Raw genomic sequence first — 15,228 nt, forward strand, 5'->3', positions numbered from 1 at the left:
AAAAGTCTCCTAATATTAGTGGCAGAGCCAAGATCACAGTACCTAGTCAGAGGGAATTTCTCTCGGAAGGACTGGGGAAGGTGGATTAGTTCATAGTGAGGGAAGGCACGAAGAGAAGGTGAAGGTCTTGCTTCTTCACATGGCAAACAAGCCCACAGCGACTGTCGTGGCCAGGAAGCCAAGTGCCAGGATCCATCGTACCAGGGGAGTGGTGGGCATCATGCCTGTGTGTCTCCTGTTGGTCTTCTCGCATTCTTTCCCAGGTGCTGCACCTAGATTGAAGAGGAAAAAAAAAAGTGGGTGAGAAGGGGTTGAGGCAAGAAGCTGCTGTTTGGCCATGCTTGCTGTCGCCAGTGCTGGAGCAGACCCTGCTGGAGTTGTCAAGGGGAGAGCGAGAAATCCCCGAGGGAAACAGCGGCAGCAGGTTCTGCTCTTCTGGGGTGGGTGAACAAGGGAACCGGCAGATTTGATCTGGGAATCACAAAGGCTCACAACCCCTCTGCCTTACGTGAGTACCACCCTCTTCCCTTGTCTCCTTACAGGCTGGTAAATGCTCTGCCCAGCTCCATCAAACCCTTGGTGTATGCAGAAGAGAGCCAGCTAATTAAGCTGGAATTTTAAAAGGCATTTTGTCTCCTGCTTCCAGTTGATTTAATTGGTTAGGCATCTAATGACTTTAAACAGGTAGTCCTTAGCACTCCAGACAAATAATTTTCCCAGTACAACTTCGCGATGGGGTTCCTCATCCAACACCAAATTCTTCTGAAAATCCTGCTTTTAAGAGTGTATTGGGAAAGGAGCAGCAAAGTTTCACAGGTATCTTTTACTGCCCTTCCTAAATAAGTTGGTTTAAGTGTCATTGTCTAGAGATGTGCAAGACGATGTTTGCTTTTCATTCTTTGCCACAGAAAAATGGTAGTTCAATCCAGTATGCACTGAAAATATATGTTTTAGTTTTATAATGTGTAGGTCCTAAGGGCTTTTTTATTTGAACCACATGTTATCAGGGAAACCACTCTCCTCCGTAAACATCTGAGCCTGTTCCTAACTTGGTCGCAAGCCTGACTCCATGAGAAGGGATTGCGCTGTTCACAGCCGCTACTCGGACTTCACCCAGTTCTGGGTTGGGACTTGGCAGCAGATGGAGCTTTTTCAGTTTTGCAGAACTGATGGGCAGCCAGCACACCTCCACTTTCCAGCTGGTTACATTTCACCATCCAGAACAGCACTCACTGTAAACCCAGTACACTTGCAGGACTGTTTTCAGAAAATACTTCTGGATGGCAGGAAAATGGCCAGAGAGAGATTTAGTCCGAAAAGACAAGATGTTGGATGGGGCTTTGTGTCCAGAAGAACCTTCTGTCAGCATCTCAGCACCATGGCTGAGCTGCTGGGCCCAAAATTGCCACCTTTGCTTCTGTGAACTCAAGGCCAGTTTTCCCTGCGGTCAAAACTCATGTGGTGGATGAACCTCACTCTTGTTAAAACCCAAGAGGAGGAGAGGAGAGTCTCTTCTTGTAAAGCTCCCCCATTGACACTATTTCTGGAGAACCCACATGTGTCGTCTGTGCTGTGGTCACGTCTAGAAGCAGCTCTGCACATACCAGTGCCTCTTCTTGCCCTGCCTACTGATGGCTGGAGAAGAGATGGGGCAAACACCTCATACCTGTTTCTCAGTGGCTTTTATAAAGAGGAAGAGAGGAAGGGAGGAGAACAAAACCACAAGGGGCAATGTTAAACACCTGCACTTAGAAGTGTCTTACCGTGCTCATATGATTTGTTAATATTCCTTGTGCGAAGCTCTGCCTTCGGCTGCCGAGGATGACCATTCTCCTGGCCCTTAGACATCAGCTCCTGCAGTGCCTCAAACACCTGAGGAGAGGGAACACTGTCTCATTAGGAGGCCTCTTCTTTCACTGGACCCCTTGCCCCTACCCCAGGCACTTTAGGAACTAGAGGAAGACACAAGCCTTCAGTCCAAGTCTCCTGGCCCTTTTTGCACAGAGCATAATCTGCCTGTGTGGTTGAGAGCATGTCTTTCAAACTCCTTGTTCACTTTACAGGTTCTCCCTGAAGCTTCCAGCTCAGGAGAAGGCTGTTGCCCAACTTCTCATGGGAAGGAAAGCAAGGTACTTGTGCATCTAGTCAGCATCCACAGAGGACCTGTGGGGCTGTACCACAGAGGTAGGACAGATAGGTGGTGATCCCCACTCCCAGTTTAAGCCCTCATTCACATCTGAATAATGGCACATGGAAGAGACTGAATTCAAACCGTAGGGGAGGGAGAAGAGATGTTCACAGATAACCCTTTTATTAGGCTCCTAGGTTGGACAAGTGTAGCCATCTAACTCTGACTAGCTAATCCATGACTTCCCGTAAGCTCCACAGCAGAAATACCAGCTGTGCCTTTCCCCTGTAGCTATTATCTTGTTTGCCAGAGGGTGTGGGCTGGCTGGTTGTTACTCACCTGTATATTTAGCAGGAATGCTTTCTTGGCCTCCTCCAAGACCCTTTTCTTAGTGGCATGATCCATCTCAAGGGCATTCATGCGGGAGCGATAGAGCTGCTTGAACTTGGTGGCATTGGACACTCCGTCGAAGGTGAAGAAAGCCAACCCTTCTCCAGTGCTGGGCAGCTGGAGGGCCTTTTGGGCAATTTTCTTCAGCACCTGCCCCCCAGACAGGTCTCCCAAATACCGAGTGTAGGCATGGGCCACCAGGAGCTCTGGGTGGTTCTTGCCTACATAGTGGAGCCTCTCAACGTATTTCTGGGTAGCCTCAGGACATGGGATCTCTTTCCTCCAGTTGCTGCCATAGAAGTACTTCAGGTCTTCCTCCAAGGCAGCTTTCCGGTGCAGCTCCGCCGGAAAATAGACGGGGGCGTAAACTGGGTTGTCCTTGTTACGTTCAATCTCTTCCTCCAGAGCAGAGTAGATGAAGTACAAGGATGCTGTAACCAGCTGAAAGAGAAAGAAGAGAATGAGTTACATGAGTGCATCTGTCCGTATTGTTCAGGTTTTGGGGACAAATCCTGCTAATGAAAGTTACCCATGGACACACACTGTATGGGTCAGGGATATCTGTGATGTTCCAGGTTCCCCATGCAGAAAACAGAGTTGCAAGGTGCAGCAGGACACCGTTTAGCCCTTTCCGTTCTGCTTGAGTCAGCATCAGGTAGGACTTAGGACCTTTCCAGCAGGTATTGGTCTTACATGACCTTAAAAGCCACTGCCTTCACTATCAAGTCAAAGTTCTTGCAGCTTGATGTAATGGAAACTGGAACCCTATGGAGTCATGCCTGGGCTATTCTCCTTGTTTCCTTGATCAGTAGAGAGGGGGGTATTCCCAAAGGCATATTCTCTGGTGCATTGTTCAAATCTGAATGCTTCAATATGTGGCTTCCCTTTGTGGGACCTTGTCAGACGATGACACACCCTGTTTATTTTCCAACATATTCATCCTGTTGGCATCCCACCACCCTGGGAACTGAGGCACCACCGCTCTCCCCATTCAGACTTGCAAGTGGGTTTGCCTCCTCGGTTGCCCCCAGGAGACAAGCTAAGAGGGGGGTGGAAGCACAGCCTGCCTCTGAAAGCCGCCTCTGTGAGGGAGCCCTGCGAGGCCCTGTGTTCTCCTCTCTATTTTTAAACCATTGTTATTGTTGTTTTTCCCAGCTTACGCGATGCTTTCTTCTATTTGCCAGCTTTTCCACGTGGCGTAAGACAATCCAGCTGTGTTCTTTCCTTCCTTGGGCACGCTCTTTTCAGAGGCTGTATATATATTTACACCCACACCACCCCCTTCCTTGCACTGGAATCCCTTCTCAGCAGAAAAGGGTAAAACGCAAAAGTATAGCAGTACAGGTGAGCCAGGGTTTTTTTGGGGAGGGTCACACCGATGACAGCAGAGAAAGCAGTTTACTCTCACACAAAGCAATCAGAGTTGTCGTTTCAACTTTTCCCCGCTGTTCCAGTAAACAGGACTTTGATAAGCACACAGGCAGTGGCTTAGTTGTGGAAACAAATATTCCGATTCTGAGGGCCCACGTGTGAGGGTAGGTATATAGGTTTGCCAAGAGAGTAAACAAAATCAGAGGTTTTTTTAAACAATAACCAGCTATCCAGCTTCCTGGAAGAGAAATAAATATGGGAACATTGCCTAACAAATTAAGAAAGTATAACTTGACTGGTTGTTTTCAGAGGCAGGTAGTGGTTTAATGGGAAATGTGGCTTTTGCAAACAGTCATTACTTTTTAAAACTCACGTCACATCTCACTCCCCCGATAGCATGTAAATACCTTCTAAGAAACTGAGCTGCATTTCTGAAGGCCTGAGTTTAATTTACAGTATTGCCAGCCTGTCTCAAAGTTCACTGCCTAACCAATGTCACATTTCTAACAGCACAAAGTCAGCACTTGAGATTAAATTTATGCTTGACTAAGTGTCCTTAATGTGACCGGTCAGAAATAAGTAGTCTTTTTCCTACTCCTGTGGATTTATTTGCCAAGGAACAATTCAACAACAAAGTAATTAAACCATAGGGTGAATCACTGGCTGTTATTTGCAAGCCCATGCGTCACATCCTATAGCCTCCTAGGAATTTCTGGCATAGGTGTGTACTTTGTTTTTACCTATGGCTTTGTTATGTGGCTCACATCCCAGGAATCATGTATCTAGGCAGGTTAGCTGCAAACTAATATCTGCAAGTGTTTCTCTTTTGTTTTAAGTAAAGCAACAAGTTTCTACCTGTTAGTGCCAGACATGGCGTGTTCATACTCAGTCTGCCTGTGAGTTGTTATTGTTCATGGTCTCAGCTCTGGTACAACCCAAGTGACAACTGAAACATTGCAAAGTTCAGTGCCAGAGATTATCCCACATCCTCACTTTCTCCCTCTTCCATCATTATTTCTAGCTGTAGCTGCTTAGAGTGTTATAAACTTATTATTATCCCTCTTTTTGTAATTTCAGCCACTCGACTATCTGCACATAGTCCCGTTTCCATTAACTATCATTGCCAATAATTAACATGCAGTAATTTATGAAGAGAAAAACAATTGGATTAATCCCATCAACCTCTTTGTCTTTTCATTCTGTTTCAGCCTGGCTGCCTGTCCTCATATGCACTGTCCCACCACACCTTCTGCAAGAGGAGTCGGTCAGACCTTAGGGTGCTGGAGTTTGATGGAGAGCATGTATTGCAGGGGAGATGCTGATCCCTGACAGCTGTAATGCAAAGCACCTCCTTCCTTGCGCTGTCCCCCTCCTCCCCGCTTTAGTCTCCATGCAGCCCTGTCTGATCTAACAGTGTATTTCCCGGCGAGGAAATCCCATCCCAAAGCAATGCTGCTACCAAGTACCTTAAACTCGTGGAGTGACACCTGCCCCTTCTGGAAATTCTTCATGAACGGCGTGTTCTCCGCCTGCTCGTGCACCTCCTTGGTAGCTTCTTTCAGCAGTTCTGACAGGTCCTTGGACATGCTGGGGAAGAGCAGCAAAACAGATGTCAGTGGTGCCGCTCTCCTCTGGCAAAATGGATCTTAACTCTCTAGGAAAAAAGGGGAAGCCTGGGTTGGCAGGAGAAGGAGCAGAGCGTTCCCAAAAGGCACAGATGGGAACTGGGGAGCACCAGCCTCCCAAATGCTATCCCAAGTGAGGAAGACTGACAGACTCCATCCAGAAGTGAAAGCAGGAGCATGCCGTTCCCTGCAGAGCAGGCACAGGAACAGCACGCCTAAAAGCAAGGGGAGAAATGCAACACTCTGCCGACAAAAAATTTCCCTCTCGTTCCCATCCCGCTCTCACCTTTCGGAGCTGTGTGTCTGAGATGTTTCCATGTTTCTCCTCTTTGTTTGACTCCTCCGCTTCCCTGTTGTGTTTTTTTTTGCTTGTGTTTTCCTCCTTGTGCTCCCAGGACAGTGGAGCTCTGAGCTGAGCAGCCCAGCTCCTGCATCCAGCTTTATAGTTCCAAGCCACGTGAGCAGCCGAACCGCTGACCTCAGAGTGAGCACAAACTTCTTGCCACACAACTGCACTTCCCTTCCCAGCCTGGCTGCCACCCTTTCCTCGCCTGCAGCCCCCGGGGACCAGAAGAAAGTCACCTGATGCTTCTTGGTAACTAAGCACAAGCCAGAGGATGTCCAGCAACTTCTCCTTCCAGGGTGCCCAACTCCGTAACCCTTTCAGCGCAGCGCCCATGGCAGGCAGAGCCCAAGTGCTGCAGGAGATGCTGGGGGCAGTGGAGTTGGACAGGGGGGCTGGATTTACAGGGCTAGTGCCTGGGGCAGGGTGGGTAGCCTCCTCTCCTTGCACCCCAGTCTGTGGCACCCTGCCTGGGGGAGCTGATGCAGCACCTGCTCTTGCATGACTTGGGTGTAAAAATCTTATTTCCCATGACCTTGCACATCTTCAGAGAGTATTTCAGGTAACACAGCACCTGTGGGCCAGGGGATGGGGAGCTCAGCACTACAGATTGGGAGCATACCCCCCCTGCCCTTCATGGCAGGGAGAACAGCAGGGACCCTGGGGGATGTACCAGCTGTGGGGTGATCTGGCTGCTGTGGCACATGCAAACACCAGCCTTGGTCTGCAAGTGCCAGAACTGCCCTTGCACAGCGCCAGGGAATAAATCCTGTCACCTTGCGCAGAGCCAGCACAGGTGTACCAGCACACGTGTGCAGTGAAATCCCTCCTGTGCTCTCTTGTGCATGGAGAAAATACCGTCTGATTTGTGTGGCAACTGGCCCCTGCTGTTATGCAGCTGTATGCAGGGGGATTTAGGAGAATAGTACACCATCTCCTGGATAGCCAGAAAACTGGGGTAGCTGGTGCACTGAAAAGATGTCATACAAGACTTGGAGGGAAAGTGAGAAAATCTGCAGAGACTTCCAAAAGCAAATAATTTCTCTGATTTGGTAAAAGAGAGATGGACAAGGTGCTTCTTCCAGTAGCTAGCTGCTCTGCTGTTTTATCTGGTGAAGTGGTCAATGGGGCAGCCAAGAGGTGAAGCGGGGCCCTTCATTTCCAGCTGTAGCTGTGCTGGGAGCAGGGCCAGCCAGGACAGACCATGCATTGGCCAGCTGTACTTTGGAAAAACACAGGTTCTGTGTTGCAGCCAAAGAGCAGGGCACTTAAAGCCACCATTCCCCTGCTGCTGTGGGTGTGAGAAAGCCCCATGCAGGGGGTGGTAGGAAGGCAGAGCCTGGGGAGGAGGGAGAAGGGCTGTGACATCTCTGTCTCTCTGTCTTTCCCCTTCAGCAAGTCCGCTCTGTGGCTTCGCTGGTGGATGTGGCTGTCCAAGCCAGACGCTTTGCCTGTCTCCCTGTCCCTGCACCTACACCTGGTCACAGCTGGGTTTGGTGCTGTAGGTTAGAGAGACATGCTGGAGATGTGCTTCCACGCTTGTTTTTTCGAGTTGGGCAGACATCTGGTATGCAGTGCAGCGCTCAGGAAGGATTACTCAGCGTTTCCACCCTGACTCAGCCAGACTTTTCCTGTCTTGCTTTTGTCTTTTAAAGCAACAGTGCGTGCTAGCAAAAGCTGTCACGTTCCACTCTTCACCCCCGTGCCATCGCAGACAACTTGCTGCTGGCTTGCTTGTTTTTCTGTGAGGTAAAATAAATGTTTCTTGGGATGTGTGAATCTTTAAAGCAAGTGTGACAAAGCTCCAAATATCCCGAGAGAGGCTTCCTGTGCAGAGCCCATGGGAGCATAGGGCTGCATGGCCAGTCCCTCCTGAAAATATTGATGCCATTTTACCACAAATACAGCCCCAAAATGAGCATTTCCCTCTGGTACCGCTACTTATAGCTCACATTTTGTGTCCTTTTCAGCTGAATGGAACAGCTGTGAGACTGGGCCCAGGTCTCCAGAAAGGCCAAAATGCCGTGCAGCAAGATGGAAGGAGAACTGAAAGTAGGGTGTCATCATCTTTGTAGTTGCTGGCCCAGGGCATTTCTGGCCCCATCCGGTGCTTTGCAGTGAGGACTTGCATTGCTTCTGCTGTGCTGTTGCTTTGCGATGCAGGGAGGTTAATGACACCGAGTGTGCCAAAGTGCTGGCAGAGATCTGCGAGGGACTGTCTGCTCCTAGAAGAGAACTTGGGAAGTCACAGAATCATAGAATCATGGAAACATAGAATAGTTTGGGTTGGAAGGGACCTTCAAAGCTCATCTAGTCCAACCCCCTACAATGAGCAGGGACATCTTCAAATAGATCAGGTTGGTCAGAGCCCCATCCAGCCTGGCCTTGAGTGTCTCCAGGGATGGGGCATCTACCACCTCTCTGGGCAACCTGGGCCAGTGTTTCACCACCCTCATTGTAAAATATTCTTTCCTCATGTCTGGCCTGAATCTCCACTCTTTTAGTTTAAAACCATTACCCCTTGTCCTGTTGTAACAGGCACCACTAAACAGTCTGTCCCCATCTTTCTTATAGGCTCCTATTAGGTACTGAAAGGCCACAATAAGGTCTCCCCTGGACCCTTCTCTTCTCCAGGCTGAACACCCCCAACTCTCTCAGCCTGTCCTCACGGCAGAGCTGTTCCAGCCCTCTGATCATTTCTGTGGCTCCTCTGGCCCCTCTCCAACAGGTCCATGTCTTTCCTGTGCTGAGGGCTCCAGAGCTGGACACAGGACTCCAGGTGGGGTCTCACCAGAAACGAGCAGAGGGGCAGAATCACCTCCCACGACCTGCTGGCCACGCTGCTTTTGATGCAACCCTTGCAAGTGATTCCCAGAGGAAGGAGGTGTGTGCTTTTAGCAGAAAGAACAAACTGGCCCTCAGAGCAACTCACTCTGGGCATGGTGGGCTACTGGAAAGCGAGGCCAGCCCGCATCCACGTCACTGTGAGATTTTTCTTGGACCACATCAAAGTGTCAGACCTGTGGTCTCCATCGTGCCTGCCAGGAGTCCTGTTGTCTCTTACTCTTCTAGCAAGCAGCAGCCGGGTGGTTCCAGAGCTGCTGGCTGTGAGGGCGATGTGCATGGGCACCAGTGAAACTGCCTGGGAGATTTCTAGCAAAAATGAATCAAGTAGCCTCAGGCGAGATATTTGTAATAGTTACTGCTGGGCTTAAAAGCCTCTATCTGCACAGCCCAGCCCCTGAGAAAATGCTTCATCAAGACATTGTGTAGATAAATGGTTAACAACAACAGAAAGCTATGAAGGGGTTGGTGTTTTCATCATGAGTAGGGAAGTGGGGGATTTTATCCTCTTTATAAACTTAACAGCATGTTCTACCAATAAATATAGAGCTAGAAACACCTAGTTACACAGGCAGCTACAGAGTGCCAAGCCAGCTTGCTTAAACCCGTGTGGGAAATCACTGTTCCACGCCGGGCTCCAGCACGCAGCTCCTCGCAGCTTGGCTCTGCTCAGCTTGGCTTAGCTGGGAGGGAAGGCACGTCTCGGTGGAAGCCAGCCTTCTTCACTGGCTCAGAGGGGTTAATGGGCTCTCTCAGACCGTGACACAGCAAAATGCAGCTGCCTGTTTTGCATGTGGAAAGCTGACTCAGTAACCAGGAATGGCTGAGTAATGGTAGGGGAAAAAAAAACCCAACCAACGAAACCACCGGACAACAAAGAACAAAGAAGTTGTGATAATGGCTTAACATGACTTGCTGAAGAAGGGAGTCAGTGCTGGAGTGTAGGGGGATGTGCTGCGGGTTAATTCGTGTTTAGCAAAGGGAGATTGCTGGGCCCAGCCTGTCTTGAGCAGCACTGATTGTGCTCACTCCCGTCAGCATTGAACAATCCAAACCAGATCAAAGATATAGGAGGAAAAAGGGAATTTGGGACTGAAACACACTGGAAATCCCCCTGGGGAGCACAGGCGCTGCTGGTATCATTTGTACTGGCCTCACTGGTACCTTTGGTAGGGTCCTATAGATGCACATGGCTGCGCTGGGCAAACCCCCATGTGGGAACCCCAGAGACCGACACTGTGGGAGACAGAGGTGCAGGCAGATTTCTCGGGCATAAATGAACCAGCATGACAAAACCAGGATGTGCAAATTACAATACGTATTTTTAATATATGTATAGATATATACATGCTGCAGCGCATGGGTGTCTCCAGCACATGGCTGTGAGCAAGGAGAGAGCTCTGGGCTGGCTGGGAACAGAGCAGGAAGGAGGAGGGAGAACAGAACAAGCACCCTGCAAGGTACGTGCCTGTTCTGTGACCAGAGACCCAGGGTCAGGCAGCAGCCTAAAGTGTGAAGCAGGTCTCCAGGTTACAGGCACACTGGGCTGAAATTTTGGGGGAGAGTCCATAGAGCCCACAACGGTGCTCAGAGTCTCATTGCTGGTGGGGACAGACTCTGTGACCTGCTGGGGCTCTGCCTTAGGAGCAAAAGGCACGTGTGGGAGGGAGCAGGGCAGAGTTAGCAAATAAAAACCCCATTTGTGCAACTGCTTCAGTCTGTGCTACCTCCTTTGTTTTGGTGCTACAACCGTGTAAAACAAAGTGTGCCCCGACCGCGAGACAGGACAAACTGTGAAAATCTGGATTTGGAAATCCCACACATGCAACAAGGGGGACCTTGCGCCACAGCTCACACCTGTTTCTAAGGGGAGGGGAGGAGATGGGGCTGGAAACCAAGTTTTGCAAAGAGAGAGAGACTCAGACCCCCCCGCCCAAGGTTTCCAAACCACCTCTGCGTGGTTCCCTGTCCCTGGAGTACGGGAGATGCGTGTCCCCCTCCTGCAGGGCGCTGGGCAGTCGGTGGGCTGTGAGCAGCCGGGGATGCTTCTGGAGATTTCTCCGATTGTCCCGAGAAGCGGAACGGGGGCCAAGAGCAGCAGCTGCAATCCCAGGGCGGAGCAAAGGAAACCGCCTCTTGAACAAACATCCTCACATGGCCCCTGCTCCACCATGACTCAGCAAAACAGCCCCTCCGCCACAGCCTGAAACCTTTACTCAGCAATATTGGGCGACCCGGCGTGACCCTGACTCAGCAGGACGCCCACGCTGGGGAAGAGGCGAGTCAGCATTAGCGAGAGGCGGACTGCGGGGTTTGGGGGCTCATGCAAGAGGTGGGAGTCCCGGTGGGACGTGCAGCATCGCTGGCAGCGGCAAAACGCTCCCCCCACTCCAGCTGTGCTTCCCAGTGCTCTGCAGCTGCACGGGGGGCAGGAAAGGGCAGAAAGGTCAGGAAAGCTGGTGTCCCTGGCCGCCAAATCTGCACACCTCACTGACCTGGGGACACGGAGGGCACTGTGGCCGTCTGCCCTGAGAGCAGGATGGTCCCTGCTCCATATGGAGGGGATAAGGGTGCGGGAACACTGTTCTCTGGGGTGCTGGGGGGGCACCCAGCTTCACCTGTGCTGGTAGAAAACACCAAACCCAGGAGATACAGGGTGTGGGAAAGAGTTTAATTTAGAGATTGGCATGTGGGGCATGTGGAATTTAAGTGACTTGCCCAAGGCCATACAAGGTGTCTGTGGTACAGCCTGTGCCTCCCCTTCCCCCTCCCTTTTTGTAACTCATTATCAAAGGTCACTCCAGGACAGGCAGACAAGTCTATGTTTAACCCACGGAGCTTCTATTTGTTTTTAAAGCATGACACTACCTGCTAACGAGAAGGAATAAGACAAAGAGTGGTCATCATGGGCAGGTATTTCTTCAAAGACCTTAATTTAAGGGGCAGGGTGGGCTCAACATTAGAGATCCCCATGCACCACGGTGCTTATGGACCACAGCAGCTATTGCAAAAGAGCAGGAACATCCCCCTTTTTGGGGAGGTCTTCTCTAGCGTGCCTGGCACAGGGAAGCCAGGTCTGTTGGCTCTGTGTAGCTGAGACCCCCTTCCCTTGAGCAGTGCCTGGCACAGTAGGACCTCAGGGCTGTTGCTGCAGCTCTTAAACTAAATAATCATTAACAAGAGCACCTGGCAGACGTGGAATGTTGAATTTGAATTAAAGTGTTCAGCTGCTGGGTATGGTTTGGCAGAAGCGAAAGGCACCAAAGGTGCTTGGCACAGGGTGAGCCACCCCCTATGGCTCTGACGGAGCTGGTGGTCGATGGTGTGAATTGCTGCACAAAAGGTGTCAGCGCAGGCAGGCAGAGAGGCACTGCTGGCTGCAAATCACACACAACCTGCCTTTCTTTTTTTTCCTATTTGGAAAGGAGCTCCTATTGTGCAAAGGAGCTCAGAGAAATCGGCACCTATCTCCCACTGAGACTGGTCTGGTTTTTAAGGCCCTTTATTTTTGGTCGAGGAGCTAAAAATAGCACTCAAGTGCCTCGCGGCGATTTTTCTAAACAGATTTTCCTGCCGCTTTGTACTGCTGAAAGAGCCTCTCCTAAAGCTGCAGGAAAGCCGTGTCCTTGCCTTACCCCACCATCAAATTCACCTTGTGCCTGATCCATGCTTTTCTGCCCAGATCACTCAGGAAAACACAGCTCCTGGAGACTGGCACATGTGGCATTCCTGTGCCAGGACGGAATTACTGATCCTCCCAGAGAAGAGCCCCCAGCCTTGCTGTTGCAGAGCAAAACACCCCCTTGCACCGTGATCAGGGCCTCCTGGCAAGGACCAAGATCCAGCCCTGCAGAAACGCTGCTGGAAACGGTGCTGCAGCAAACTTCTCCTGCTCCTGGGGAGCAATCCTGTCCCCCCTCACCCACTTCCATCCCTCTGACCCTGCAGGGAGGCGGAAGCGAATCTGCCTGCTTGTGCAGTCTGACCCTGCTGCAGTTCCCCTGCACCCTGACACACACACGGGATTTTGCAAGGACAAGGGCGGATAGGGAAGAGTGAGATTTTGCTTGTACGCCCATGCCCCTGAGTCCCGTCCCCTTGCTCAGGTTTCGCCGGTCACTGACACAAAGCAACAGGGATGCTTGTTCACCCAACATGTGGCGGAGCTGCTGGACGCCAAGTGGGATGAATGCTCTGGGTGCCCTAAAAGCCAGGGGAGATCAGGCAAGTCAATGAAACAGAAATCTTCTCAGGACTACCAAACACCTTGGCATCACCCTGGTGCAAGAAGTCACCTCTGTCTGCATGGTTTGTGGAAGTATCTTCAGGAGAAATAGAAAAAAACCCCCAAACTGGCTGCCAGTGCAACTCCTTGTGTTGTACCAGTGACCATCGGCTACCTTCATTTCCTTGCTCCCAAGCATTGAAGCACCTACTTTTCCTCTCATATGTTTCCACATTTTCCTGCCCTCCTCTCTTTTCTCTCTTCTTCTGTTTCCATTTGCTTAACCCCCCACACAGATAAAATGAGTTACCTACAGAAATGTTTTCCTTCCTCACAACCCCCTCTCTGCTGCCCACCGGGTCCCCAACATATGTCCCTTCACAGTATCTCCATCTGCCATAAGCAGCACCACTAACAGTGATCTGAAGGGAAGGGGAAGTGGCTTTATTCTCATTTTGTGAAGGAAGGGAGAATTTCTTTACCCACGACAAGCTTTGAGGAAGTTTTGACATGGCAGAGCAACACGAAAGTCCTGTGGGATGGAGAACAGCCTTCCCAGTGCACTGGCATGGGGTACTTCTGTGATGATTTGTGAGAACGATGTTGTGGGAAATCAGGAAATGTTTTTGTTAACCGCTCCTTAGAAAATAAAAAATCATATACTATTTGGAAGTTAGTAGTAGGTAAAAGAGAAGCTTGGGTTTTTTTGCCTTTATGCATGTGATATTGGTGTGCCAAGAACCACGCAACCCAAACATCATGGAAATTCTCATTAACTTTTAGCATGTATTTGATTTTCATGGATGCGGAGCAACTCTGACCCAGTACAAGGAAGTCATGCCTTTCTTCAGCTTACATAGAAACAACTGTTCTGGGTCATGCAAAATATCCATCCAGGTCAGGATCCTGTTCCCAGTATGGTTATTAAGGGATGCTCAGACATGGCACAAGCGCTCCTTCCCGGTCCCTGGGCAGTCGCAATGCCCGAACGTGTGCTCTGGAGCGGCTGCTGTGTGCATCCATGCTGGGCTACTGCTTGCAGCATAATTCTTAGAATAAGGAAAATCTTTGTTTTGTTTTGTTTTGTTTTGTTTCCAGTGGTTGCTTAGCCTGTTAAGCAAGCCAGTGCCAAGCAAGAGGCTGTCCTCTGTGGTTAACGGAGCTCAGGCTGAGGCACCACAGCCACCTGGTGGTCAGAAGAGAGCAGGCAGCGTTATTTTTTTAAAAATAGCAACATGAGAAAATACTTTTAAAAAGGAAAAGGCAGTTAAAGGACTTCTTCATAGTGGTGTAATTTTATATTTTCACAATCGTAATGCAGTTCCTGCCAATTGAAAACGCTTGACCCTTGTGGACCTGGCAGGTTTTTTTCTACAAGTTCCTCCTCGGAAGAAACTCTGCAACATTATTCAAGCTATTACTGGTAAAATCTATAACAAGTGTGATTGTGAAAGTGCTAATTTGGGCATAGAAAGATTCCATGTGCTCATCCCCATTTTTCATATTGTCACTTGTGTGAGAAAAGATACGTCAACCCTGTGGGATAAATCTCTGTGTCAGGTGCCCCACGGTGAAAAGCACTGTGACCATGGCTGGCTGCATGGTGGGGAGGGGACAGGGTCGCCCATAGGGCCACCAGCAGCACTCTGAATTGTCACCTGTTGGTCATTGCTTCAAACTGACCCCACTTGGCAGTCACCAAAAACCCTTCCCACCTGTTCGCCCCATGACGAAAATAGTGGCGTGCCAATTCCCCTGCATCCAAGTCTTCCTTAGGGATGGTCCCCTCTTGACTTTGCCAGAACATGTGCCAGCTCCCTGGAGAGAAAGAAAACAAGGTGAGGGTGGAGAAAGGATCCTTACCCCAAGGTGGGCTCAGGGCATTCCAAGGACAGCAAAGAGGAGCTTGGGTTCCCTGTGCTCAAGGTATACATTTGGGCATGGCTTCAAAAGCCAAAGGTTCCTCTTCCAGGGGAAAGTGCAGGCGATGCGCTGAGGCAGCTGGAGATACCGAGAGCTTTAAGCTCTCACTGAGGCACAAACTGGTGTTCAAAACATTACCCGTGTGAAGAGGTTGGTGTCCTGTGCAAATGCTGATTGGACACCATAAACCCTCCCTTCTTGGCAGAGCCAGGCAGCCTCCAGGCACCGGCAAGAGGGTTTGGGCATCAGGCCCCATGCTCACTTCTGGCCCTGAAACTGCAAAACTCATCAGCCTGGGCTCCATTGTGCTTCTGCTCTTGCTTCCTGGTAGAAAAGAATCTGAGGGTGTTGGTCAACAGCAGCTGAACATGAGCCAGCA

General features: G+C 50.2%; 1 protein-coding gene across 1 annotated transcript; it reads right to left on the minus strand.

Moving 5' to 3' along the window:
* HMOX1 (heme oxygenase 1) lies at window positions 1-5,914 on the minus strand. Its single transcript, XM_080355211.1, has 5 exons — window positions 5,801-5,914; window positions 5,356-5,476; window positions 2,468-2,959; window positions 1,764-1,872; window positions 1-272 (listed from the first exon to the last, which is right to left on the minus strand). The coding sequence occupies exons 1-5, from the start codon at window positions 5,830-5,832 to the stop codon at window positions 136-138; spliced, it is 891 nt and encodes a 296-aa protein (XP_080211337.1). The 5' UTR covers window positions 5,833-5,914; the 3' UTR covers window positions 1-135.
* Window positions 5,915-15,228: the final 9,314 nt, after the last annotated feature.

This window comes from Nesoenas mayeri (assembly GCF_963082525.1).
Source record: "Nesoenas mayeri genome assembly, chromosome: 1".
Taxonomy (NCBI): Eukaryota; Metazoa; Chordata; class Aves; order Columbiformes; family Columbidae; genus Nesoenas; species Nesoenas mayeri.